At 32.9% G+C, this 25,986-nt stretch overlaps 1 protein-coding gene across 2 annotated transcripts in view; it reads left to right on the top strand.

Moving 5' to 3' along the window:
- Nucleotides 1-1,484: 1,484 nt before the first annotated feature.
- Nucleotides 1,485-25,986, top strand: part of mbo (Nuclear pore complex protein Nup88) — an 83,144-nt gene continuing 58,642 nt past the window's right edge. Inside the window, exons 1-4 of one of the 2 annotated variants that reach the window (XM_035376869.2) lie at nt 1,486-1,813; nt 7,387-7,556; nt 20,201-20,326; nt 22,795-23,076. In XM_035376869.2, coding sequence (XP_035232760.1) covers nt 1,613-1,813; nt 7,387-7,556; nt 20,201-20,326; nt 22,795-23,076 — 779 coding nt within the window. In that variant the 5' untranslated portion in view covers nt 1,486-1,612. Of the gene's footprint in view, nt 1,814-7,386; nt 7,557-20,200; nt 20,327-22,794; nt 23,077-25,986 lie in introns of both variants that reach the window. The other variant, XM_085827041.1, reaches the window with a different exon arrangement.

Below are 25,986 nucleotides of genomic sequence, written 5' to 3'. Positions count from 1 at the left end.
CCGTAGATTTAGCATTCACATTTTACCTCTAGAATTCTGAAATTATTTTGTTTGTCTTTTCTGTACTTTCTCCCTGGAACGGTGGTGCCTAGGCTGACGCTTTACCTCAAATCGAACATAGACATACAGACAGACAAAGTAGACAGATGTCTTGTTTTGCACCCGCTAAGTCTTTCTGCACCGATGGGCGAAAAATCAAGCATAGGTGCGAAGGAAAGGTATATAGAAAGGGGGGCAATTTCGTATTTGAGGAGAGTAAAAAGAAACTTCGTACATTTTTTACGAGTTCAAAAGGCCAGAAAGAAAAGATGGGACAAAATAAAATTTAAAATAAATGGCCCAGAAATAATAGAGGAAAAAAAAAGGGCCTAAAGAAAGAAAAGGAAAAGAAGTAGAAAATATCCTAAAATACGATTGTGTCCATGAGTGTAGTTAAGGAGTTGATCTGCAAAAATTAGTGTCTTTAAGAAGCAAACTTTAGCTAAGTTTAATAAAAAAAAATAATAAATGAATGAATTCCTACATGGTAATGTGTATGCCCTAATCTTGAGACCTAACTAGAAAAGACATATATCATCACAGAGATGTACATAATATTTTAACTAAAGTAACATTAACTATTGCCGTTCCCAAAAAATTCATGTATATTTCAGAAAAACAGTAATTGACAAAATCATAAATCCATACACAGTGTGAGAGCATATCAACAAAAATAAATTATACAGTTTACTTTTCTTAAATATTAGTTAAATATAAAATTAATTTATTAATTTAACAGTTGTAATTTATTATAGTATAAGTTTAATAAATTCCGTCACCCTGTATTTATATTTGATCATAATTCCAAGTTTGATACCTGAAAAAAAAAAGGTCGGGGATCTTAGTTACAAAAATCACAATCTATACTCATCGATGGTCAAGAGATCCCCATTTTTTCCCTCTCAAGAAATTCCTAAGCACGAAGAGGGGGGCCTCCGAAGGGTGTGAATTGCTGATAAGAACGGAGTACTGATAAGGAATGTGGCGTCTCTACGGAATAGTTACGAAGAAAAGAACCACATGACTTGCTACTATTACTAACTATTGTATAATGCTAGAATCTTATGAAAAATAATAAATAAAGAAATTTAATTGCACTCTAGTGATAGAGAAACATATATTGTATAAAGAACAGAATGTTACTTATCTGAATATTCCGTGTCAGGGCCTCTTTTGGATTTCTCGTGTTGATAGTAAGCAGCTAACAAAACATCTGAAGTTTCGAAGAAGCGAAGTTTCCTTTTTTCAATTTGATGAATGAGGCATTGCATAGGAAAGGTGAATTAAACTTTTTTAGAGAGTTGAAAATATTTACTGAAACAGTTATTTAAAAAATTTCGGAGCTATGTTTAGACACTGCCTCCAGCTTTCGTGATCGCAGCGCCCTCTTCCAAATCGAACATAATAACTGTACATAATTTTTATTTTGGGGCAGAAAGATATCTCTTAAAGTTGCAATTGTGAGACATTAACGTATTTATTTTCCCAATGCCGAACGCAAACTATTGTGAAAGGCAAAAATATATCTGTCAATTTCCATATTATTAAATCTATAGCACTTTTATTAAACGAAATGGCTAATGCTGGAAATCAGCGGCTGTCAGCATGTGGAATACTTGATAAATTGCGTTTAAATAGTAAGAAGTATCTTAACATAAAAGAATCAAAAAACTTGCTTGCTATATTCGAGCAGAATGTATTTGTTTGGCATGATGCTGGATCTTGCATATTAACTGCAGACATAAATTCTGAAATAAAAAGTTCATCCTACAAAGTACGTATATAATTCCCTGCGGAGTTCGATGCTGATTTTTTTCAAATGTTTTTTACAGAATAAATGTTTGTAAGGTTTCTGTATATGGAAGAATTTCTCATATGTATCGAAATGTGTAAATGTATGCATAAATACACACATTTATCAGCAGTACACTTCTTCTTTTGCGTCTTTATTCAGTTATCTGATGTATTTTAGGCATTTTTATATTAAATGTTCATCTTTATTTTACATATATTTTAGTGTCTTTATATTAAATGTATCATATTGGTGAAGCATATTCTTAAAGTATTTTTGAAGTATTCTGTTATTTATCTGAAAGGACTTTACGATTGTTTCAAGGAAGTCTATTTAATATTCCTCTGCCCCCCCCCCAAAAAAAGTGTTTTGAGAATAAATATTGAGAAGAACATTCAGCCATCATGCTATTAATTAATTAAAGACATTACTAATAATTTTATAATTTAAGTATTCATTTAAAGTGATAAGAATAAAAATAAGACCAGGAATTCATTTTAATTTTGATTGGCTTTATGCTTTGTAATTTTGATTAAATTGAATACATAGAGAAAGATTTTTAATGACTCATTAAAGTTTGAGCTGTCATGAATGTTATGAAAATTTGAAGTGTTCTACGTTTTTATTCAGTATCAGTAGTAAGGTCTGTGTCTTTGCATATATAAAAAGTGCCTAAATTTCTTGGATTTATGCTGTCAATTCTTTGTTTTAATAATTTTCATATATATCTTATATTCTAGTTATTCAGTTCAGAAGTTGTTTGGCTGTGTAACTTGTTGTTCCATTATGAAAAAGTTTTTTCACATCATTCCCAGAGAGCTTTTTATGGAAATGTTTTTTAATATGTTATTTTATTAGCTGTGAAAAGAAATATATTGCATATACCATTTATTAATATAAAAGGTAAAGGCTGCTGAGTTTGTGAATTTTTTAAAGCAAATTTATCATCACTGTTATTTTATGCATTGTTGTATGTACTATATTATAATCTGGATAACAATCTTTGTCGTTTGTAGAATACTTTTAGCATTTTTTTGTTAACTTTGCACCTTTCTGTAAAATAATTTTATTGCTAAATTAAGGGAATCTTTCTGATTACAGGAGCCAGCAGTATAATTTTTTTTTATTATATCATTAAAATTATATTTCTTTGAACAAAGCTGAAGAGATTATTATTTTTTATCACAATTAAAAGAAAAGATTTCAAGATGCAGTTGATATAACAATATGTGTAATATTTAGGATTTAATTGTTCTGAGCAGTTGTTGAAGTACAATTATGAAATTTCAGAATTTTTCAGGAACAAGGAGGGAATGAGCATTAACTTTTTTGGGGGAAATGCATGTTTTGCTAGGTAATAAGATTTGTGCAAATGATCATGACTTAAAAAGTTCTATTGTAAAAAATAATTTTCTTTTTCGAAATTACAAAAAAAAATTTTTCCCACCAGCAGCCGAGTGATAAAATCCCTGAACACTGGTAGTTTGTCCAGAGTTCAAATCCCAGTGAATGGGCTGGCAGCATGGGCATTTTTACGGTTTTCTCTCTGTGTAACATATATACGAGTCAGTTTTCTTTAGAAAGTCCTCCACGAAGACATGCTTAGATAGCCTTTGAGTGCTTGCTGTAATCTAATAAATCAAAAACCTTTTTTGAAATGCTGTATTAAATTATTAATACAGGAGATAGTAGAGAGAAAAGGAACTGGTATGACGCTTGTGTAATTTCATTTATTATTGCTAAAAGTGGGAAATTTACCAAAACGTCAAAAAGAAGTAATCAACATCTGTGTAGCTACATAGTGGAATTCATATGGCAATCAAAAATTAGAGATAGTAACAAAATATCCTTTTCCTAGAAATTTGTTTGTTATAAAAAATTTCTGGTTCTCAGTTTCATATTGCTATTGATTAATACATGGTCTGAGATCCAGAATCATTGAGACTTAAGAGATTTCAGAAATTGCTGGATTTCAATTTAAGATGACACGCAGAAATTATTTTTAAAACTTTTTTTTTTCCTTTCTTTTTCCCTTGGTAATGCTTTTTTGAAGAAAAAGGTATTTTCCATAAAGAAAGATCTTTTTTCTGACTCCCACTACATGAATTAAAATGTGAACTTGAAGCCAAAATGCTATTTTCTGGATTTAAAACCATACTACTGATACTTGCTGTTCTGCTAATTGATTGGTGACTGAGGCATTGTCATCACAATGCAAGATTTTAATTGTATCATTTTCATTTAGTAGTGCTCATATTCCATGATCAGAAAATTTTCTTTTTTCTTATGATATCTGAAAACCTTCAGATTCATAGCTCTCATCATCTTCATGAAATTTGGTTACAGGCTATAAATTATGGTAAGCAATTTTAAAATATCTGCAGGCACATCTTTTCACGATGTTGCAATGCCACACACATCATATTTTATATTAAAATATTTCTAGAATTCTTGAGTGTTCTTTAACATCAGTTTCTAAAAAGCTACTTTCTGCATTTCAGTGTGCAGAAAATACTGATATCCATTGGTTGATTAAGAAATGTATAGTTTTGGGGAAAGAGTAAAATGGAAACATTATCATTTAATAAAACTGTTATTTGATAGGGTTTATTATAATTGCTGGACCAAAATAATAAGCTGCTCCAGACCAAAAAATTAAGAAAACAGCACAATTTGCTATGTTAACTCAACTTAGGTTCCTTGGAATCTAATTTCTATCTTTCTTCTCACTGCTAGACCATTGGGTGAGGGGGGGGGGAAACAGTGTCTGTGACATCTTACCCAAATAAATAAAACATAGAAGAAGTTCTGTTTAGTTAGAATAAAAATTGCTTTTTTGGCACACCTGTTTTTTCTTGAGCCTCCAGTCCTAGACTTTATATGTATATAAATCCTTAAAAAGGGGGAAAAAATCCTAATGGTTCAGATGTTAGATCTTTCTGAATTTCAAACTTCATATTTTATTAAATTTTGTTAACTTATTTATGAAAGTTTTAACTTCCTTTTCATTAACCGCTTCCCTTACAAATTTTTTTGAAAAAAATAGCAAAAAATCATCACATTTTTTTATTTTATTATTAAATACAACAAAATGAAACAAATCAAAATATGTAGGCTTTAAGTTGAATTTTTAATTTTTTGAAGGTGTAAAAACATTTATTTTTAATATTAGTTTGCTATCCCGAGTTATCTCGGGCAAACAAAAAAAAGTTAAATATTAATCTTTGTATGATAGTTTTTGAAACAAGGGACAACACAGAGTGATACCTGACGTTCTACACTGGTATCTGGTCTCTTTTCTTACTGGCTTACCGCTGGAATCTCTTTCACGGGAGCACAGAGTACACTGTCTCGTTGGATTTTATTTTATTTTATTTTTATTTTTTCCCCACCTCATCATAATCACTATCTGAAAAATCATCGCTTTCGCTATCTTGTATCATTGCCATTATTTTATTTTTTTCCAACGCATGCATCCTTCTTTTATACATTACCAATCCACAAGCCAACGTATACTATAAAATAGGGAAACGTGCTACCAGTCTCTCCAAAAGAACCGTGCAACCAACAAAATTTGGCAAACTGCCAATCAAAGCTGAATATTTCCTTTCATTTCCTCCAGACCGAGTAAAACCGTGATAAAAGAAATCGTACTAACCAATTCTGCTACGCCCGAGTTTCCTCGGGATAATAATTAACTACAATATATACGAACCTGAGATAACTCGGGATAATCAGGCAAGCGGTTAACAATAAATCTGTGTCTCTTGATTTTCATATCTGTTCATATAACTTACAAATTCTTCAGTAACAAACTTAAATAATTCAGTTTGTTTAGAATTGCTATCAGAGCTTTGTGGCTATAATTAAAGTAGCCCTATACAGACCCACATAGAGCTGATTCTTATTGACATTTCTTGCTGAAATTATGCACATATGTTGTATGGGCTTCGGAGAAAAGACAACCACAATAAAAATAGTCTAAATTTCAGCCACTAGAGGGCACTTTTCATGTAATGCAGTAAGAAAGCTATTCAAATTAGGAGCTCTTTAAAATGCCATTAGCCAATGGCTTAAAAATTTATATCACTGTGCCTTTTGAGAAGAAAGATCAAGCTCTAGTTAATCAAGTTTTATCAGAATTGAAGTAATAATTTATCTGCTTTGAGAATATCAACACTTGAAAAGCTTGTCAAAAATGAAGAATGGTTTGAAAGATGTGACTATTAAATTTCAAGAGATTATGCTTTTAGGTGTGCTGCTAGGAAGAAGCTTTCAATTCATGCTGTGGATGAAGTTTCTGTTATTGTGGTTAACAGAGTACCCTTTGACTAGTGTTCCAGTGGTATTACATGATGTGCCCATCCACTTGGTTTACAGTATGAAAAGTTCTATGAGTAATTTAAAAGTGGTATTCATACAAGATCCACATGGTGCAAAAGCTGCATGCTCCAGACCTGCATCAACACACTGGCTTTCTTTGGAAGTTTTTGGTGAGAATACACATTGACAATGCATGGTTTTGGAACATTCTGTGGTGTGATGAGGCACATTTTGTCCCAGATAGGGCAGTGAATACTCAGAATTCTTGCATATGGGATAGTGCCAGTCCCAATATTTTACATGAACAGCCTCTGCATACTGATTCCACAACAGTGTGTGTCCTTTTACTGTTGCCTTCATTCTTAGTCCCTTTTTCTTTAAGGAAAGTATTCCTTGAAACCTTAAAAGATATTCCATTGTGAGTCATGCTTGTGTTACAGAATGTTAAGCAACTACTGCCTTCATGCAAGATGGTGTAACATCCCATATTGCCAATAAGTGAAGGAAGTTTTGTGTTCTTATCAAAGAATTACACTTATACAAATCATTACCATACATTATTTAAATAATCTGAAATAATTACAGCATATGTACTTATTGAATGTAAGAGATAATTTCATGCATTGAAATTTCGCTGATAACTCTCAACAATAATAAAAATAACGATGTTGGAGTGAAAATGTAAAGTAGCAATAAAGTAAAAAGTATAAAGAATGTGCTGTCTGATCTATCAAATTCTTGCTTTGCATCTGAAAGCTTATTAAAAAATAAGACATTTTATAAAAATATCAAGCATTTTTTATGTTTTAAGTTATACAAATGTAATTAAGAATCATTAATTACCTGCATAAAGATGGAAAACATAAGGGAAATGACATTTTATTTTAGTGTGGCATAACAAGGCATATCTACTGTTTCTCACTAAAGGAAGATAATAAAAAACATAAATTGGAAATTCCTTTCTTCTCATGCTAATTAAGGTTATAATTTGCACTAAGAAATATTTCATTCTTGGATTATAAAACATACAAATCTAACAGAAGATTGAAAATAATTTCTCTTTAATGTATATGTAATGAAAAGTATTTGCTCATAATGTACGAGTGCTTGCAACTTGCAATGTATTTTTTCTACATTTAAGTTCAGGTTTGCATTGACCTTTATTACAGGTGATGTCATAGTTATTAAAAGATGTATCTTCATGATTTTTTATTCCTCATGTTTTATTTCAGATGCTCACTCTGACAAACCCTCCTGTTTTTGATGTAGAATCATTGCTTTTTAATCAAACTGGAAGTCTTCTTGCTTTAAGTGGGAAAAATGGAGTTATGGTTTTTGAAGTTCCTTGGCGTTATGGTAAATTTGGTGTGACTGGAGAAAATAGAGAAGTTATTCTAGGAAGGTAATGTATTTTTCTAAACTGTCATTGTTTCTAAACTATATTTCTGTTACCTATAATTACAGTCTTCTAAAATATTTTGAAAGGAAATTTAATTAATCATAAATGTAGTTTATATGGGTACTTTTTCTTTTCGTTGGCACAAATGTTGCCAAGCAGACTTTATTGGAGACAACACACAGTATACACATAAAAAGTGTTAATAAATGTTAGTTCTAAGAAATTTTTATTTTGAAGGCATAAACATTTTAATATCGTTTAGAATTTTGTAAAAAGACATTAATTTAAGAATTTACTATGCTTTCATAGTATAACATCAGGATTCGCTGTTTCATATCACGTAACCCCAAGTGTTCTCATCTCGCGTAAACTACGCTACAAAAATCTAATTCTCTCAGTAATTATCTACATTAATTTCAAGTTTAATCTTAATTTGAAATACAAGTTTAAATGCGAGAATTATTTCAATTCATACGAATAGCTTACTCAGAAATTATATGAAACCACAGTGCTTTACTTCGCTAGTGCATTCTCATTAGAATTGATGAATTTAACCCTTGACTTCGCCTTTTCTATATTTTTGCCATCGAGTGAGCAGTATGATTGCATCCTAATTTACTTAATTACCGTGAATGGCCTTAGGACATAAAATTGAACTATCTGTTAAAAATTCTATGCAAGTATATGCCAGTATTTAAAGAAACAATCAATCTGATAAGAAATGGCTGCAACTTATTATCTATTTGTTTTGAAAATGAGGCATAAAAGGTTTCCAACGAGGATAATATGTTTGGCATCGATTGTACCATTTTTGACGACTTGCGCCGTCAAAATGGAAAAGTACCTTTATATGCTTTTACAAATTGCATCTTTTGATTTATTAGATATTTGATGTATGATTTATATCTGTATTTCTGTAAATATTAATTTCAGCAAAAGAAATGAAGTAAAGCATGTTTATAACAAAAATAAATAAAGCTGATTAAGATAATCTTAAAAGCCTTGATAAAATTCATATACAGTCAAAAGCCTTAATTTGGACTTGTCGGGACTTCGGCGATTCCGGGATATCGATTTTTCTGGATTATAGATCATAAGTTTAAATCTGGTAATATGCCATGCAGAAATTATAAAATTAAAAATATAAAACCGTAATTTATGAAATAAAGAGCAATTATGATCTAAAGGGTATCAAAATTTAGAAAAAAAATTAATATTTATTTGTTTACTTTATTAAACATTTCTTTCAACGCGCGCATGCGTAAAGTGTACATTACACATTGTCGAAATTAGAAAAATGCAACCAGAAAACTATTTGATGTGTATTCGTGATATTTATAATGACAAGGAATTTGATTTAAATCATATCAAAGACAGAGTACATTGACATGAAATACTACATTTAGTATTTCATGTCTAATGCAATGGCTTTTTCAGAGTCTTTTTCTTCTTCCTCTTCCTGTTCAAGATCTTCTTTATCACTTGGAGGAAACTCACCTTCTGATATATCGTCTAATTCATTACTCACTTCCATCTTTTCTTGTTCTGTTTCTTCAGCAGTTACTGAAGAGCTGGGAATACATGCTTCTTCATCATTGCTGGAATGCTCCAATTTATCTTTTTACACTTTTTCTAATACACCTTTAAATGTTGTTGTTCTAAAATAAAAGAAAGGCATAAGAAAATAGTAAAAATCATGCAAATAAATAAAGAAATCACTAGTAAAAAATATTTGTTTAGCCATAAATTTATGTTTCTTTGGAACAATATACACAATTATTTCAATTATACAAATTATTAGATAAAATTCAATAGAAACGCAGTTCTGAGTCATTTTTTATTTTTACTGGTGCTATACTGAAAATGGATCTTTAACATTCATTGCCTATACCTGACAATGGAAAGAGTTTCTCTTACCTGCAATGATAATGATTCCAAGTTTGATGGGTAATCAAGGTGAACTGCATCATTTTGATTACGGAAAAGCATGTAAGGGCTATCTGCCCAAAGAAAGGGAAACCTCTGTGAAGAACTTCCTAAGGAAAAAATGGCCAATCTAATTTCATTTTACACAAGAGTAAAACTGTAAGGATCTTAAGTTTTACTAACGTTTATTTTATTTTAAATCTTTACTATCACTTCTTATTTTCTACTTCTGGCCAGAATTATAAGCGTTAAGGATTTTATGCAAAGTTTGTCTGGTGAACGCCAAGTATTTAAGTGTGGCCTTTTGCCAAGCGAAGGAGAGGAAGCAGTGAGTCAACGCAGGCCGCTTACCTTAGAAGTTACGCAGTTGCTGTTTGCCTTCCAGGCCAGAGGTTTTAATCCTCTTGATAAATTAAACGTATTGTAGTATTCACAGTCTCTGTGCTACATACGCTTCCTGTTATTATAAGGCTAATCTTCCACGTGTATTATTCTAAAGTTAAATTAGAGTTTAGTTTTATTTTTATACTTTTACGTTAGACCCCGAGTGGCGGGTCATTGTATTCCGAAGTACGGAAGTTATTGTATATAGAGAAAAATAAAGGGTTTTGTATACCCTTCGTCTGTATCCTGTCTACGTACCACAATTAGTGAACATAGCTTTAGTAAGCTCTCTGTTCCGAGTCAGGTCCTTGTATGTTCCCGAAGAAGGTTAGAAGGAACATTGACCCTGATAGTGGCGCCCAACGAAGAAGAATAACCATGGCCGAGTTTCAAGAAGAACCTGTGCTGCCTGCAGAAACGGCTCAGAATCCAGAAATGCCAGCTGCCGCCCTGGAAGGATTCGGTTACATCGTCCAGATCATGCGCGCTTCGATGAAACCAGAAGCAACGTTTAATGGAAACTCACCGGTAACCAGTTTTTTGGAAAAATTGGATGACCACTTCATGCTCTACCCCGTGCACGAGTTTCAAAAAGTTACCTTAGCTACCAGCGCTTTGAGGGGCCAAGCGCTTAACTGGTTCAAATGTATCGGCAGAAGTCTCTTGGGTCAAGCAGGAAGTCCCACCTATACTTACGAAAATTTCAAGACTGCCCTACTAAAAGCCTTCCCTGTTGTAAGGGATCATGCGAAATTAGAAACGGAACTTTTTAGTATATATCAACAAAGAATCGAAAACCTCTCGAGCTTTATTTTAAGAAAAATTCACGTTTTCAAGCTCTTGTATGGAAACCATCCGGATCCTGAAATAATTCAAGTGATTTTGCCGAGGTTACTGCCCCAAGTGCAAGACTTTATTGAATTAAGAAATCCGACTACACTGGAAAAGTTATTTGAGCTAGCAATCCAGTTTGAAAGTAGAAGAACGGCGGACGTCGAAAGAAGACGCCAATATCAACAGCGAAACCAATTTGGTACGCCAAGACTACAACAAACTCAAGCACATGGCTACGGAGAAAAAGTGAATCAGTGGGCAAGGAAACCCGAGCATTCAAAAACAGCCGGCGAACGTCGACAGTTCAATAGCAACCCAGGAAAAAAGTCTCAAGGCCAGTGGAAAAAGAAGGAAAGCACGGAAAGGAAAAATAATTTAAACTAAAACGGATTTCTGCGGACGAGAGGGTGCGGAAATCCGAAGGCCACGAAAACCCCTCTTCCTACAAGTTAAATACAGTAATGGTGAAAAATTTGACTCTTCCGAAGATTGAAGTCTTGGTGAATAATATCCCAGCCACCGCACTCCTGGATACCGGCGCGCAGTGTTCCTGTGTGGCAGAAGAGTTTTTTAGAAAGTATTTTCGCAAATACCGCATATATAATGCGGATAATACTACAGTAATAGCGGCGCAAGGAGAAAAATGTAAGTGCGTAGGTAAAGTACCTTTGTATATCCGTATCAAGGACGAACAAGTAAAGGTGATGTTTTTTATAGTAAAGAATCTGCAAGCACATTTGATCTTAGGAATAGATTTTCTTTCAGACGCACAAGCTACACTGGATTTTAATGAAGCGTCCCTTAAGCTGACGATGAAACCAGTGCGTGTAGAAAAGGCTGAACCGCCGAGGTTAAATCTTGACACCTGCCTAATGACGAGCAAGATAGAATCCGACAAGTGGTAAGTGAATTTGCTTCGTTATTTAGTGATATTCCAGGATTTACTCAGGTTACTAACCGTAGTATTGACACCGGAGATGCATTGCCAGTTCGTCAAAAACCATACCGGTATGATAAGAATAAGGAAAAAATTATAGAATGGCATATTACCGATATGCTACGTAAAAAGATCATAACGCCCATCTCAAGTAGTTATGCTAGCCCGGTGGTTTTATGTAAGAAAAATAATGACTATCCTTTGGAGCATCCAAAAAGGTGGAGATTCGCTATTGATTACCGTAAATTAAATTCCATAACGAAATATCCAGTATATCCGTTACCGATCATAGAAGAAATTTTAAGGAACATAAAATCAACCAAATTTATGACGACTTTAGACTTAACGAATGGTTATTTTCAAATAGGGGTGAGGCCTGGGGACGTGCCTAAGACTGCTTTTATAACCAAGTCTGGCACTTATGCATTTTTGCGTATGCCGTTTGGCCTTTCAGGCGCCCCGGCAACATTTCAGCGATGCATGGACATTCTGTTAAGACCTGTTCTTGGAAAGTCCACATTTATCTATTTAGACGATATCATTATTACTAGTGATAAGCTCGACCAACATGTACAGGATTTAAGACAGGTGTTTTCTTTATTAAGTGAGGCCGGTCTAAAAGTTAATGTCGAAAAGTGCAAATTTGCAGCCCCTGAATTAAAATATTTAGGTTACAAAATATCTCAAAAATGGATCAAGACAGATGAATCAAAAATAATCGCTGTACAAAAGTATCCGACTCCAAACACGGCAAAGAAGCTCTCTTCTTTTCTAGGACTTTGTTCATATTATAGGTCCTTTATAAAAGATTTTGCGGCTATCGCTGAGCCATTGTTAAAATTAAAAAGGAAAAAGGCAAGATTCTCGTGGACGGCCGAAGCCAATAGTGCTTTCGAAAAATTAAAACAAGCATTAACGCAAGCCCCTGTGTTGAAATTTCCTGAAAAGGATGAAAATTTAGAAATTTCAGCGGATGCTTCGGATTATGCGGTAGGAGCGGTACTTTCGCAAAATCAGCAGCCCGTGGCATTTTTTAGCCGAACTTTAAATGAAACACAAAGAAACTATTCCGCGACCGAGAGAGAGGCACTTGCAGTTCTGTTAGCAGTGCAAAAGTTCCGAGTCTATTTTGGAAAGGCGCCGATAACAGTATACTCTGATCATGCGGCGGTAACTAGATTGTACTCAGGGAAAAATTTATCCCCAAGGTTAATAAGATGGGCATTCAAGCTGCAAGAATATAATCTGGTAATCAAGCATACCCCTGGAAAGGAAAATATCGTAGCAGATGCCCTATCAAGGATTAAAATAGACGAACAAGGCAATACCGTAAAGATAGCAATGCTTACAGCGTGTACAATAAATTCCCGAGAAACTGTAATAACCGAACTGGGTAAGGATCCTGAGTTTGGAAGTATTTATGAGTATTTGAAGGATCCTGAAAATTTTAGCCACCAAGATATTGTGGCGATAAGAAATAGGGCGGCCCATTACGAACTAATAGATGGTCTATTATTCTATACAAAAACTACGAATTCCAACAACGAATTTCGACCTGTTATCCCAGCTAGTCTTAGATTAAATATCCTGCAGGAGCTCCATGACAGCCCTTTAGCTTCTCATGCTGGTATTCGAAAAACTATCCAACGTGTACGCGAGGCAGTCTACTTTCCTGAACTGCAAAAGTTAACAAGGGCGTATGTTCAGTCCTGCCCAACATGTCAAGCAGTTAATTATATTAATTTCCGCCCGGCCGGGTTTCTAAATAGTATTAAATCCGAATTTTCAAATGAAATAATTGGCATCGATTTATTGGGCCCTTTCCCAAAAAGTCAGTTAAATAAAAGTCGCTATCTCCTTGTTATGGTTGATCATTTTAGTAAATGGACCGAAATTGTTCCCTTAAAACGAGCCTCCGCGAAATTAGTTACTGATTCTATTTTAAATAAATATATTTTAAAATACGGGGCGCCCCTAAAAGTTATATCGGATAATGGTCCTCAATTTGTAAGTAATATATTTGAAGACATGTGCCAAAAACTGGGCATACGTCATTTAAAAATGGTCCCGTATCGGCCGCAATCAAATATAGCGGAACGGGTCAATAGAAATATAGTGAAAATTATCCGTAGTTATGTTAAAAATTTTCATAAAAGCTGGGATAACTATGTCAATGAATTTGCTTTCGCCCTTAGTACCGCAAAACATGATACAACGGGAAAAACTCCTGCTGAGTTATTTCTAGGCAGAAAGATTATAACACCGTTAGATAAATTATTTTATGTGCAACAAAGAGCCCCAGAATTTAAAATGGGTGATATAGAAAAACTAATAAAAGAAGCAAAAAAGAATACGGAAGTAGCACAAAGAAAACAGAAGCTATATTATGATTTGAAACGACGGGGAGTAACTTATAAAGTAGGGGATGAAGTTTTAAAAATTAAGCATTCACTTTCTTCAGCACCAGAAGATAAAACTGCCAAATTTTTTCCACGATTTGAAGGACCATATGTTATAGAAAAAATAACTCGCGCTGTTGTAGTGTTAAAAGCCAGAAATGGTGAAACCTGTTCCGCAAACATTGATCAAATTAAGCCCTACTTCGATATAAAATGCAAATCTTTTCAGATCTTTTGCAGGATCCGGCACGGCAGACACCGCAGGTACAAGTTCCAGAGGTGGGAAAACGACAAGTACAAAGGCAAGCCAATAAGAGGCAGGAGCCAGTGAAAAGAAAATTGCCCCGCGGAAAAATTGAAGGTAACAAGAAAAAGAAGCCGTTCCACCGTCCAGAAAACAGAGTTCACGAACACCCCCAGAATGAAGAAGGGAGAAGGACGACGTATGTGAAGAGGACCAGGAGAAATGATGGCAACTATAACCCGGCTTTAAAATGGAAGATCTACTCATCCGACAGAACTCTCCGCAGCAAAAGTCGCCGAACTGTGGAAGGGCCATCAGCGGCGGAGGAGAAAGTACAAGGTAAATCTGAACGGCCAACAACGAGGTCCAAGCAGGATCACGACAGAAGTTTCCCGGTTCCGCCAAGACCAGCTGCCTTCAAACGGCCAAGACCACAAGCAGAGGAGAAAAGGAAGGTGTTCAAGGGTGGCCGAACTGGTAAAAACGGAAGCTTCCAGAGGAAAGCACTGAAGGGCGAGCCCGTACAAGAAGGAGGATAAATCAAGCTACTATCTGCAGTACCTTTAAAGACTGGGCCCCGAAAAGGATGTCCGAATATTACAAAGATAAGTAAAATTTTATGTTACTTTGCAAACTTAAGTTAATCTTTCATTCCTACTGCAAGTGGCAGATTTCAAGAAGTTTTACCTCATGCGAGGTCTACCTTTATCGCCAAAAGGGCGAGAAATGAGTTGTGACCGATTTTCTTATTATGTTTTTCAATTACTCGCGCGTAAAACTAAAGTTGATGTATAATAGCGTTGTGTAAAGACTTAAATATTGTAAAAAGTTATTGTATAAATTTTATTTAAAACATTCTAGCAAGAAAGAAGTTTTAGTCTGAAAGACTTTTTGAAATGTAGTATTATTTCAATGTAGAAAGAATTGGCACTTGCTTTGAAAAGAATAGAAGTTAACAATGTACTACTAATGTATGTTTTCAAATGTGTAAAATTAACGGCATGTTGATATGTTCTTGTATACATGTGAACTGTTATTTTGAATGTTAAGAAATACCGTGATATGGTAAAAGTGAAAGTAATGTTAAAAATGTGTTATGCGTGTGACTGTAAAGATTAAATCATGACGAATATATGTTAAAGGTTGAATGATGTAGTTAGGCTCTCTGACGCTACACTTTAGAGTTAGCCACTTTCAGAATAGTACCTCAGGGTCTAGAGTTGAAATTAGGGTGTGTTAAGAGGTCTCGTTATGTTGAATTTTAACACGTTAGTGTTTTGATTGTAGGAGGAAGTGTGGCACACGTAGACAGAAACACATTCGTGTTTGGTGTTCTTTTACAACACATGTCAAAGAGCACGGGGAGAGATAATTAAAATAGTCATGAATGAAATAAGAATGTTAAGAGCAGTATAATTGTATATGTTACTTGCCATGTCATTGTGTAACATTTCATTAAACTAGTTTTCCTTCCAGATCTCTGGAAGGAACTAGAACTGAATAAAAGCTCCTGTGTAGATGCAGTACAGATGGAAAAAAAAATTGTTGTATATCCTGGGAGCTGCTTTTGTAACAAATTTCTTTCTTTTAAATTTCTAGTTTCTAGCGAAGTTATGTTTGTAAAAGATTGGCCTCGCGTTAGATTCTAGAGCTAAAAGTTTTCAACAAGGTCGTTTTAGACCTCAGTTTCAAACTAATTAACTCTGGCGGGAAGTATGTAAGGATCTTAAGTTTTACTAACGTTTATTTTATTTTAAATCTTTACTATCACTTCTTATTTTCTACTTCCGGCCAGAATTATAAGCGTTAAGGATTTTATGCAAAGTTTGTCTGGCGAACGCCAAGTATTTAAGTGTGGCCTTTTGCCAAGCGAAGGAGAGGAAGCAGTGAGTCAACGCAGGCCACTTACCTTAGAAGTTACGCAGTTGCTGTTTGCCTTCCAGGCCAGAGGTTTTAATCCTCTTGATAAATTAAACGTATTGTAGTGTTCACAGTATCTGTGCTACATACGCTTCCTGTTATTATAAGGCTAATCTTCCACGTGTATTATTCTAAAGTTAAATTAGAGTTTAGTTTTATTTTTATACTTTTACGTTAGACCCCGAGTGGCGGGTCATTGTATTCCGAAGTACGGAAGTTATTGTATATAGAGAAAAATAAAGGGTTTTGTATACCCTTCGTCTGTATCCTGTCTACGTACCACAATTAGTGAACATAGCTTTAGTAAGCTCTCTGTTCCGAGTCAGGTCCTTGTATGTTCCCGAAGAAGGTTAGAAGGAACATTGACCCTGATAAAACTACAAAAATTCCTAAACAGCCAGGCCATTCAATGGATTCAAATCCATGGCGAGCAAGAAGTATTTAGCAGTTTAACTATTCGACCATTAGTGGGCTCTAATTATGATCACAGATATTCAGTTTGTAAATTTATTTATAAATATGTTAAAAATCTAATCACTTTTAAAGTTCTACAGAATGCTTCAAAATCTAAAAATATAGTACCCAAATGTTGTCGAAATCATGTTAGAAAAAACCTAACATTTAGAATAGCAACAAAATATTCAAGAAATCATGTTTTCTTTATATTATATACACACTTTATACAGTGCACATGGTCGTGTTGTAACAGTTCTGATGATTTGGCATTTTACTACAGTCAAAAGTCTTTAATCCGGGCCCACCAGTGGCCAAGCGGTAAAGTCGCTGAACACTGGTAGTTCGGTCCGAGGTTCGAATCTCGCGAACGGGCTGGCTGCATGGGTGTTTTTGTGGTTTTCCCCATGTGTAACGTGTATATGAGCCAGTTTCCCTTAGAAAGTCCTCCACGAAAGGCATCCCTCCCTTTAGGCAGATGGCCCTCGAGGCTTTGCCATAATCACACACACACACACACACTTTAATCCGGAATCGTCGGGACTTTGGCGATTCCGGGTTATCGGTTTTTCCGGATTACAGATCATCAGTTTAAATCTGGTAAGATGGCATGCAGAAATTATAAAATTAAAAATATTAAACCATAAATTATGAAATAAAGAACAATTATGATCTAAAGGATATCAAAATTTACAAAAAAAGCTTAATATTTATTTGTTTACTTTATTAAACATTTCTTTCAACGCGCGCATGCGTAAAGTATACATTAGGCCTATGCGAAATTAGAAATTAGAAAAATGCAACCAGAAAACTATTTGATGTGTATTCGTGATATTTATAATAACAAGGAATTTAAATCATATCAAAGACAGAGTACATTGACATGAAATACTACATTTAGTAAGGAATTATAAGCCGAATAAAATAAAAACATCTGCCCTGAAGATAGGGATAGTGCTGACAGATCAACTTCCAGTTCATTGCGCGCTGCGACATCCCCCCCCCCAGCGCAGAGCAGCGTGAAATTGATAAACAGATTTCGGAATGGTTAGAGAAACAAAGGAGCCCTTATCCATTTTTTGCAGCACTTCCACTTTTTGTTTGATGGACATGGAAACATGCTTTCCCTTTGTAGATCCAGCATCGGAAATTCTATTTGACACAATCAAAAGTTCCAACTTACTTTTATTAAATTGCTCTAACAGCCTGCAAAAAATAATAAGCCGGATCCAATTCGAAGATTAAGGAACAATGCAATCTGCAACATTAACTGAAATAGATAATTAGATCATTTTAGCTTAGCTATTACCATCCGTTATACATTAAACGCGCATGCATTAACGTATTATGCACATGCATACACGCATATGCGCATGCTTAAAGGTATTACGTGCAATGCGATAGCATCAACGCTATCGCATTAGACGCTATCGAGGATAGCGTTGGCGCTTTCGATGATAGCATTGACGCACACGCAGAAAGTTTGGAGCTTTGAGGTCCGGATTATAGATCATTCCGGATTATGGGTGTCCGGATTAACGACTTTTGACTGTATTTTAGAATTAGCATCTGTAAAAATTATGTAATGTTTCCTTATTACAACTTCTGTTATTTAAATGGTGGCACAATTATCAATAAATTACTAGCTTGTGTCAGAAACTGTTATCAGACAGCTGGAAGTCTTTACCATCTTCCTCACTTCTTAGTAAATCAAAAATTGTTAATTAAAAAAAAAAAAAAAAAGAAAGAAAGAAAGAAAAAGAAACCCTGAAAGCTTTTAGATTTTATATTGTACCCAGATGGGCATTTTTTTTTAATGTTTTGTGTGTTACATTTATTAAATATCATGTTCTTTGCATTAAAACCACATAAAATTCAACAGCAATATCACTAAATATTTAAGAACAACAAAACAGCATATATTTAGAATTTTTTATATATAGTCTTGTGCACTGGAGATAAAAATGTTTTTTCCATATAGTGTTGCCATTGCTCACTTTAAAATCATTTAGTTTGTTAATCAAAAATTCGTTAAAGTTTTACAAAATTTGAAATAGATGATAAAACAAATTCAAAATTCAGGCTTCCAAGTGCCCATGTTCGGTTGGAGGACTATATTATTCAGAATTTGATGGTTGTAGGTACTGTTGTTTTTTCACAATGTGAGAAACATTAATGCAGATTCATCATTATTTAGTTTGTTTTACTATAATACATGGTGATAATATTTGGTGGCAACAGTTTGAAAAGTGAAGTAACGAAGAAAGTGAAATGATGCAAAATGCCATTTTGAGATTAATAGCCTTTTGGGTCTAACGCCCCTTTCGGCTTGAAAACAGAAAAAAAAAAGAAATGCACTGATAACACATGGCCTACCAAGAGCTGGAATGGCTAGATAATACATGACTGAGATTTGGCCATCTGGTGATGGTATGTGACATACATTAGAAAGTTAACAATGTCTTGCTGCCATTAGGGCTATAATAATCAGGAAGTACCTAGTCCAGTTTTGAGTAAAATAATTATGGTTTTTAATATTTGGTGATATCATTTGCATTTACATTTTTATAGAATATCTACGCTGACAGTGCTATTATTTAAATAAATTTTTACAGAGTTTTTTTAGTAAATAAATACTGCAATTTTATGTATTTTTCAGAGTGTAGAAAAGATTTGATGTATTAGAATGTTTAGACATGCACAGGAAACAGTGAAAATACATTTATTGAATGAACATAAATGTGAAAAGTGTATCTGAGAAAAACTTCAAAGTGTAATTGTATAATTGAGAGTAATTATGAATGTTTAATACTTCAAAAAAGTTCAAATTATGCTTAGGTTTAATTTTAATAAAAAGATGTCTTAGTTTGTTTCAGAAAGTAAGAAAATATTATTTTTTGCTAGTTGCTCTGATTGGAATTTGAAAAGTATGCACAATAAATCCTTTAATGTAGACAGCTAAATTAGAAGATAAGTTATAATAACTATTGCTTGTAGTGATCACAAGTTGAAATAATCAACAATTTTTAAACATCAGAATTGTGAAAATGAGTGCAAAAGTTTCTTTTTACAATATTCATTTTCTCACGTTAAATAATCAGGCTATTGGTTTTAAGAATCATTAGAATTATTCTTAAAAACCAGTGATCAGTTGTCCAACTGAAGATGAATTCGTAGTTTTTCTATTACTTTCAAAATGCAATAAGCACCTTTATTTCAAGAAAATAGCATGTCTTTTTTTTTTTTTTTTTTTTTTTTAATAAATAAATGCATTTACTGATTATAAAGAAAGATTGATACCATTCAACAGATTTCTGTATTCTATGTTTGATACTTTAAATAAAGATTATTATTTTGGAGATAAATTTGTTAACTTGTTTTGTAAGAAATTATTGTTAACAATTTTGCTTGTATATTTTTTGCTGTTAGTCTGCTTAAAAATGATAATTCATTGACTGATGCTAAATAATTTATTTATGATAATAATTTATATATGCTAAATAATTTATTCTGATGAAAATTTTCATTCCTTTTTAACTTTTTTTTTCAGGTCATGGAATGTCGCTGAATACTTTTTTGTTTGTTCTAATAGAATTAATGTTGTTCAAACTGCATGGCATCCAGGAAGTTCTTCAAATACACATCTTACTGTTTTAAGTTCAGATAATTATATCAGGTGGGATAAAATTTTTTGTTAATGAATGTTAGGTACTTCCTTAGTGTATCGACCCCAAAATTAAATTGCTAAATATCTGAGATGTAATATGTAGCGAGATATAAGGAAATGTGGTGAGGTTTCAGCGAAATATCTCAGTTGATTAGTGATTCAGTTTTGGGAGGCCCTCCATAATAAGAAATGACTGAATATTTTCAGTAATTTTCATTTTTCTTCATTGTTGCAATTTTTGCATTGCCGGATTTTCTGTTGTTACCAACAATTTAACTTTAGAAACAGCATGTACCTATTTTTGAATATTAATTTGAAGTACAAAGCCACAAGTTACATATATTTTTAATAAGTTTCGGGGTATTAAAGCTTGACTCAACCCCTTAATTGCCCAAAACTCCATTCTTTCTTTAAAAAATAAGATACTCGTGTATAAGACTCTGTTGCTGAGGCAGGCATAGGTAAGAGTGAAGTAGAGGAATAGGTAAGAATTCAAAAATGGAAAAGATTCAACAAATTCAAAATGTAATACTAAGACAAATGGCAAACTGCCAGTGGTATGTTAGGAATGATGCCATTCACAATGAATTAAATGTTGATAAGATTGATGTATGTATTGCAAAAATTAGAAAGAAATTCTTTAAAAATATCTGCAATCCCTCTTATGGATTACAGCTGCTCAGATCAAAGCAATACAAAACGACCGAGAGTGGTTCTACTGTGTCTAAATTAATGTATTTAACTTAATCTGCATTTTTCTATGCTATTAATACCTTAAAGACCCAAATCTTTTATGGTTTTCACTCCATGTTCCCATTTCTTTTGGCAGTTATAATCAAAATAAGTATTCCTGATAAGCTCTGTCACCCTCCGATGCCTGACTTGTTTGGAATTCCACTCTCTTACCAGCTATGCCCTTGGCTCTTTGATAATATGACCAGTTAAGCTCTGCCTGCTCGACCAGACTTCGATGCTTACACATTCATTTCGGACTTGAATACACACGCTGCTCAGAAGCTCACTCTACATTATGCCTGTAATTGCCTCATGTCTCCAACTACTTCAACTTAGCTAATTTATTGCTGTAACATTCACGTCGTTTTCGCAGAGTAACTCTATCTCCAAGACTCGCTCATGCCTCTCATGAAAATTAATATTTTCCTCGATTCTCACTTCAAAATATGGCCATGTTATGCCATCAAAAGCCATGTCATTGCTATCTATTCTACTCAGGATGCAGCTATTGTCCAGGAAACCTGATTCAAATCTCTTTTGCACCTAATTACGACCTAAGTAATAGGCTGGCTGCTTGCCACAAATCAAGAGTGAGATTTGACTTGTGTAAGATTTGCCTGTGTATGTCGTCTCACCTCTCTCTTTCAGTGTAATATCAGTCACCTCATATAATCAAAGTATATGATACAATGTATCCTGGATATTGTTTTCAGAAATGAAGTTGCTAAATGACTGATATGCTGAGTTCATGCTCACCCAACAAGTACCTAATCATTAAATTAAATTTACAAGAGAGAGAGGGGCTTTGCAATTTTTCGTTTTAGTATTTGATGGTTTCACTAAATTTGGTTTAAATACATATATTTAAGCATTATTGGTTTTGTATGCACTAGTTATATGCATAAAGTGTGGAGGGTATAAACCTAAAGCAATAAAATTTTAAAATACATTTTTAAACTTGTAAAACTTTTATTTTCTTTTTATCTTTTTGGTCTAAAAAAAGGATAGGGAATAGAATATGAATATAGAAAGAAGAACGGCTCACAGAAAACTACTTTTGAAACTGTAGATGAAAAATTGTATTATATATGATATGCTTATGTATTGTAATACTGGAAACTTGAGTTTACACCAAAGTAAATTGGATTACCATATTGTAAACTTTAATTACTAATTTAAATACTAGAGATTTTGGCTCACTTTCTGTTTCAGTAATATAAATTTCCTGAGATTATTTGAAAAATATCTCTTGTGTTCAGATTTTGATGAATTTTAAGAAAGGAACTTAATAAATTCTCCTGTAATGGTATTATGAGTAAATTCTCCTATATTTGGTATTATGAGTATTTTTTTAAGTAATGAAAAATGCCATGTGAATGGGGAAAAGTTTGAAGTTTTATTTTAAATTCTAAACATTTAGAATATGATAATATTTTAAAAGGAATATTAGTAAAAATTTAATGAAAAATCTTGAAAACTTAATCCAAAGTGTTTTTTAACCTCCCCCCCTGGTTTTCCATGTCTGGTATTTAAAATATATTTATATTGTATGTAATTAATTGGAGCTATGTAAATCTTTTCAAATGTTTACAGTTTGGTTCATATTGGCAAGTTTTAAATATTTTCTGGTTGATTGCTTCCTTCTGTTTTACTGAAACTAAACGAAAGCTAATCATTTTATTTATTTTAAGTTGCCTTTTCTAATTTCTTACTGCATTTTCTCATGCTCTTTATGCTTATAGGATATATGATGTAACAGATCCGCAGGCACCCCAGCAAGTCATATCACTTGGAGCGTGCTCAAAAAGCTCTTATTTGTCTTCTGAATCAAAAATAACATTTTCTACTTGTTTTGGTGAAAATACAGTAGGTTTTGATTTTGGACCTCCTGAAATTATGAACGTGCCTCAATCTGATAGTACAAGGTTAACAAAAGTATATGAAGAAGAGACCATTTGGCCTATTTTTCTTCTGCATGGAAATGGAGATCTGTATATTCTAAAAGCTCCTATGAAGAAAGATCGGTATGTATTTCACTTTAACTTTGACTCCATTTCTCATTTATGCTTTGGTGATAATCATTTGTTTTTGAAATACCAACTGTGAATTCTAAGTCTGCTGTGTGAAATTTATTCTGTTATTGTTAAAGGGTACTCTGATCAGTGTGGTACAAAGATGTGCCAAGTGGGGCACTTACCTGAGGTAAAAAATAAGGGGATAAACAATTATTAAAATATGAGAAAATAAATATTTATGTCAAAATAATTCTTAAAATATTTATAAAATGCAAATTAATATTTTTTTTATGTGTTAAAAGCCTGGTGACCCTATGTAGCCTGAATTATAATATATATATATATATATTAAGAAATTAAACATATAAAAATGATTCAAATTCTGAAATATTATTTTAAGAGGTTTTGATACTGTATTGAGGGCATTTGTGCATTTTTAAAATGATTTTGGAGCCATTTAATTATGTTTAAAATGTAAAGATTATTTTTTTTAATGTTTAATCTGATAGCTTTTTTTTTTTTTTTTTTTTTTTCTGGACTGTAAGTCTACATGATGATTTTCATGATAGAAGGACTTAAAATTTCCAAGGGTGTTGATTTCCATTCCTCTTCCACTGCTTTCCAGAGTACATGAACCATCATGGGTTTGCACTTACCAAGAGAGCTCTTTTCAAGAGACAAAAGGCGTGGTAGTGCATGGTTGGAGCATCTGAGAACTTTTCAGGAATATGTTGAAAAGATATATATGCAATACCTGTATCAGTCTTCATTTTCTCAAGGAATGCAGCAATGCTTTTCAACAGATCACACTTTGCAATTTCTTTTATAAATATCGGACATAAAAGTTTCTCTTTATAGTATATTGATTAAGTTTTAACATCCCTCCCACGCTTCTCATTTTTAGTTTCTTATTACAAGAAAATTCCTTGACAATCATAAACCTCTTATCGAAACTTTCTTTGCATTGATGGAACCTGGTTTGTATATGTTTTCTTCTTTATTTTTGATATCAAATAGAACTTTTTTTGTTGCATTCATTTAAGCAAATCCATGTTTCATTAAAGGTCACAATGTAATACCATTTATTTCCTGCTAAATAGTTTTCATACAGGGTTCTGCAAATTGTTCTGCATTGAGCCAGATGCCTAAGCAAAAGCTGGTGAGCATTATGTTTTTTAGCTTTTTTTTTTTCAGTTGTAAATCTTGGTTTATTATTTTAGTTATTGTTGCTACAGGTGTATTTAAAGACTTTGCAATTAATTTTTGCATTGGTGGATTTTTCTCTTGTTACCTTTGATTTAATTTTAGAAACAGTATGCACCTTTATCCGGTATTTATTTGAAGTCTTCTTTCTATGTAGAAGTAATGACTGACATTTTTTTTCCCTTTCCAATTAATAATTCTCTTATTTTGCTCTTAAAAATTTTAATATCATGCATTTCACGATATTTTTTAAATTATAAAATAAAATAGGAATACTTATCTTTGGAAAGTACAAAAACATATCCTTCAATGCACAGCTTGCAACATTTTGAAAAAAAGAATAAATTTATACAGTTTTAAAAGTAGCAGATAACATTCTTATTTGAAATAATAAGCAGTTGGTAGAAATTTTTACTGTAAAATGTTTGCTGTTTTAAAATTCTTTATTGAAATGCTTCTAAAATTGTGTAAACACCCTCTGTACTTAATTAAAAAATTAACTCTCCCACCTCCCATTTAAGAGAATGATACTGTAGTAGCTAGATATTCTGTGAAAAAAACTGTATATTTAGAAAAATTATTTGCTAGTTCTGTATCTTAACATGTAAATAATGAAAAAAACACAGCCAACAAACATACAGAGGGTATAAAATACAAGAATAATATGAGAAGCAAGTGAAATATAACTGTCAAGAAACATGAACAGCTGGAAATATTGTGCTATCATGGCAGAATTTGACGTGAATAATTGACACAGAAAAAATGATAAGGAGGGATTAAAATTGATCAGATATCTCTCGATTTATGAGCAAATATTTTCCCCCAAGAGCTTTTCCATGTTATTATAATGTGTAGTTGCTTCTTTTAGAAATGCATCTAGTTATTTGCTTTAGTATGGATTTCTATAAACATTGCTACGAGCTACTCTGAAACTTCTCAATCAATTCATGTGTGTTGTGTGATTACTGTAACTAATATCATAACATGTTATACAAGTTTGACTGGTAAAGATATGGAAATATGATAAATTAAAGAATTATGACAATCTGTGCAGATATTTCCTGGAAAATTCCAGTATGAGCTCACTCAGTATTATTAGAAGCAACATGAATATTGTTATGTTGATAAATAATATACTGTTAAAATGGTGAAAGGTGCACTGTACAAAACAAACAAAAAAAAAAAAAAAAAAAAGAGGAGGGGACAGTTCTATATCTCTCTTTCTGCTGGGCCAATTGATAAAATTCAACTTGGGTTTTTCATGTCTTGTAAGTGCAACCTAGGATATGTATTACATTTATATATAGCAGTGTTCTAATATAGGTATTTTGACACAATATCAGACTTCTTCTGAAATGACATGCCAATTTTTTTCTATATTTTGATTCTACGACTCAAATTATGCCAAACTGCCGAGTTTTGTAAAAATCTCACACGTAGTTTTTAAAAAATTAGCTCTCAAAATTTTAGTTCCTCAGTGTTAATTGAATTTGATATATATTTATTAATCTCTCTTTTTTAATTAAACTTACTTGATTCCTTCTTCCAGAATTTGCAATTTAGGCTTAATCCAAATACAATTCACACAATTTTTATAATTTATTTTTAAAATTTGTATTTTAAAATATTTTTTATAAATTTTTTTAAGACATTTTTGTATTATAACCTAAAAAATTTTTAACATCATCTTAAAGTAGATAGATGCATTTCTAGGCA

The sequence above is a fragment of the Stegodyphus dumicola genome, chromosome 11 (assembly GCF_044657685.1).
Source record: "Stegodyphus dumicola isolate Sdum_Otavi_A_Nest chromosome 11, ASM4465768v1".
NCBI classification, from domain to species: Eukaryota; Metazoa; Arthropoda; class Arachnida; order Araneae; family Eresidae; genus Stegodyphus; species Stegodyphus dumicola.
This window is presented reverse-complemented; position numbering and strand designations above follow the sequence as displayed.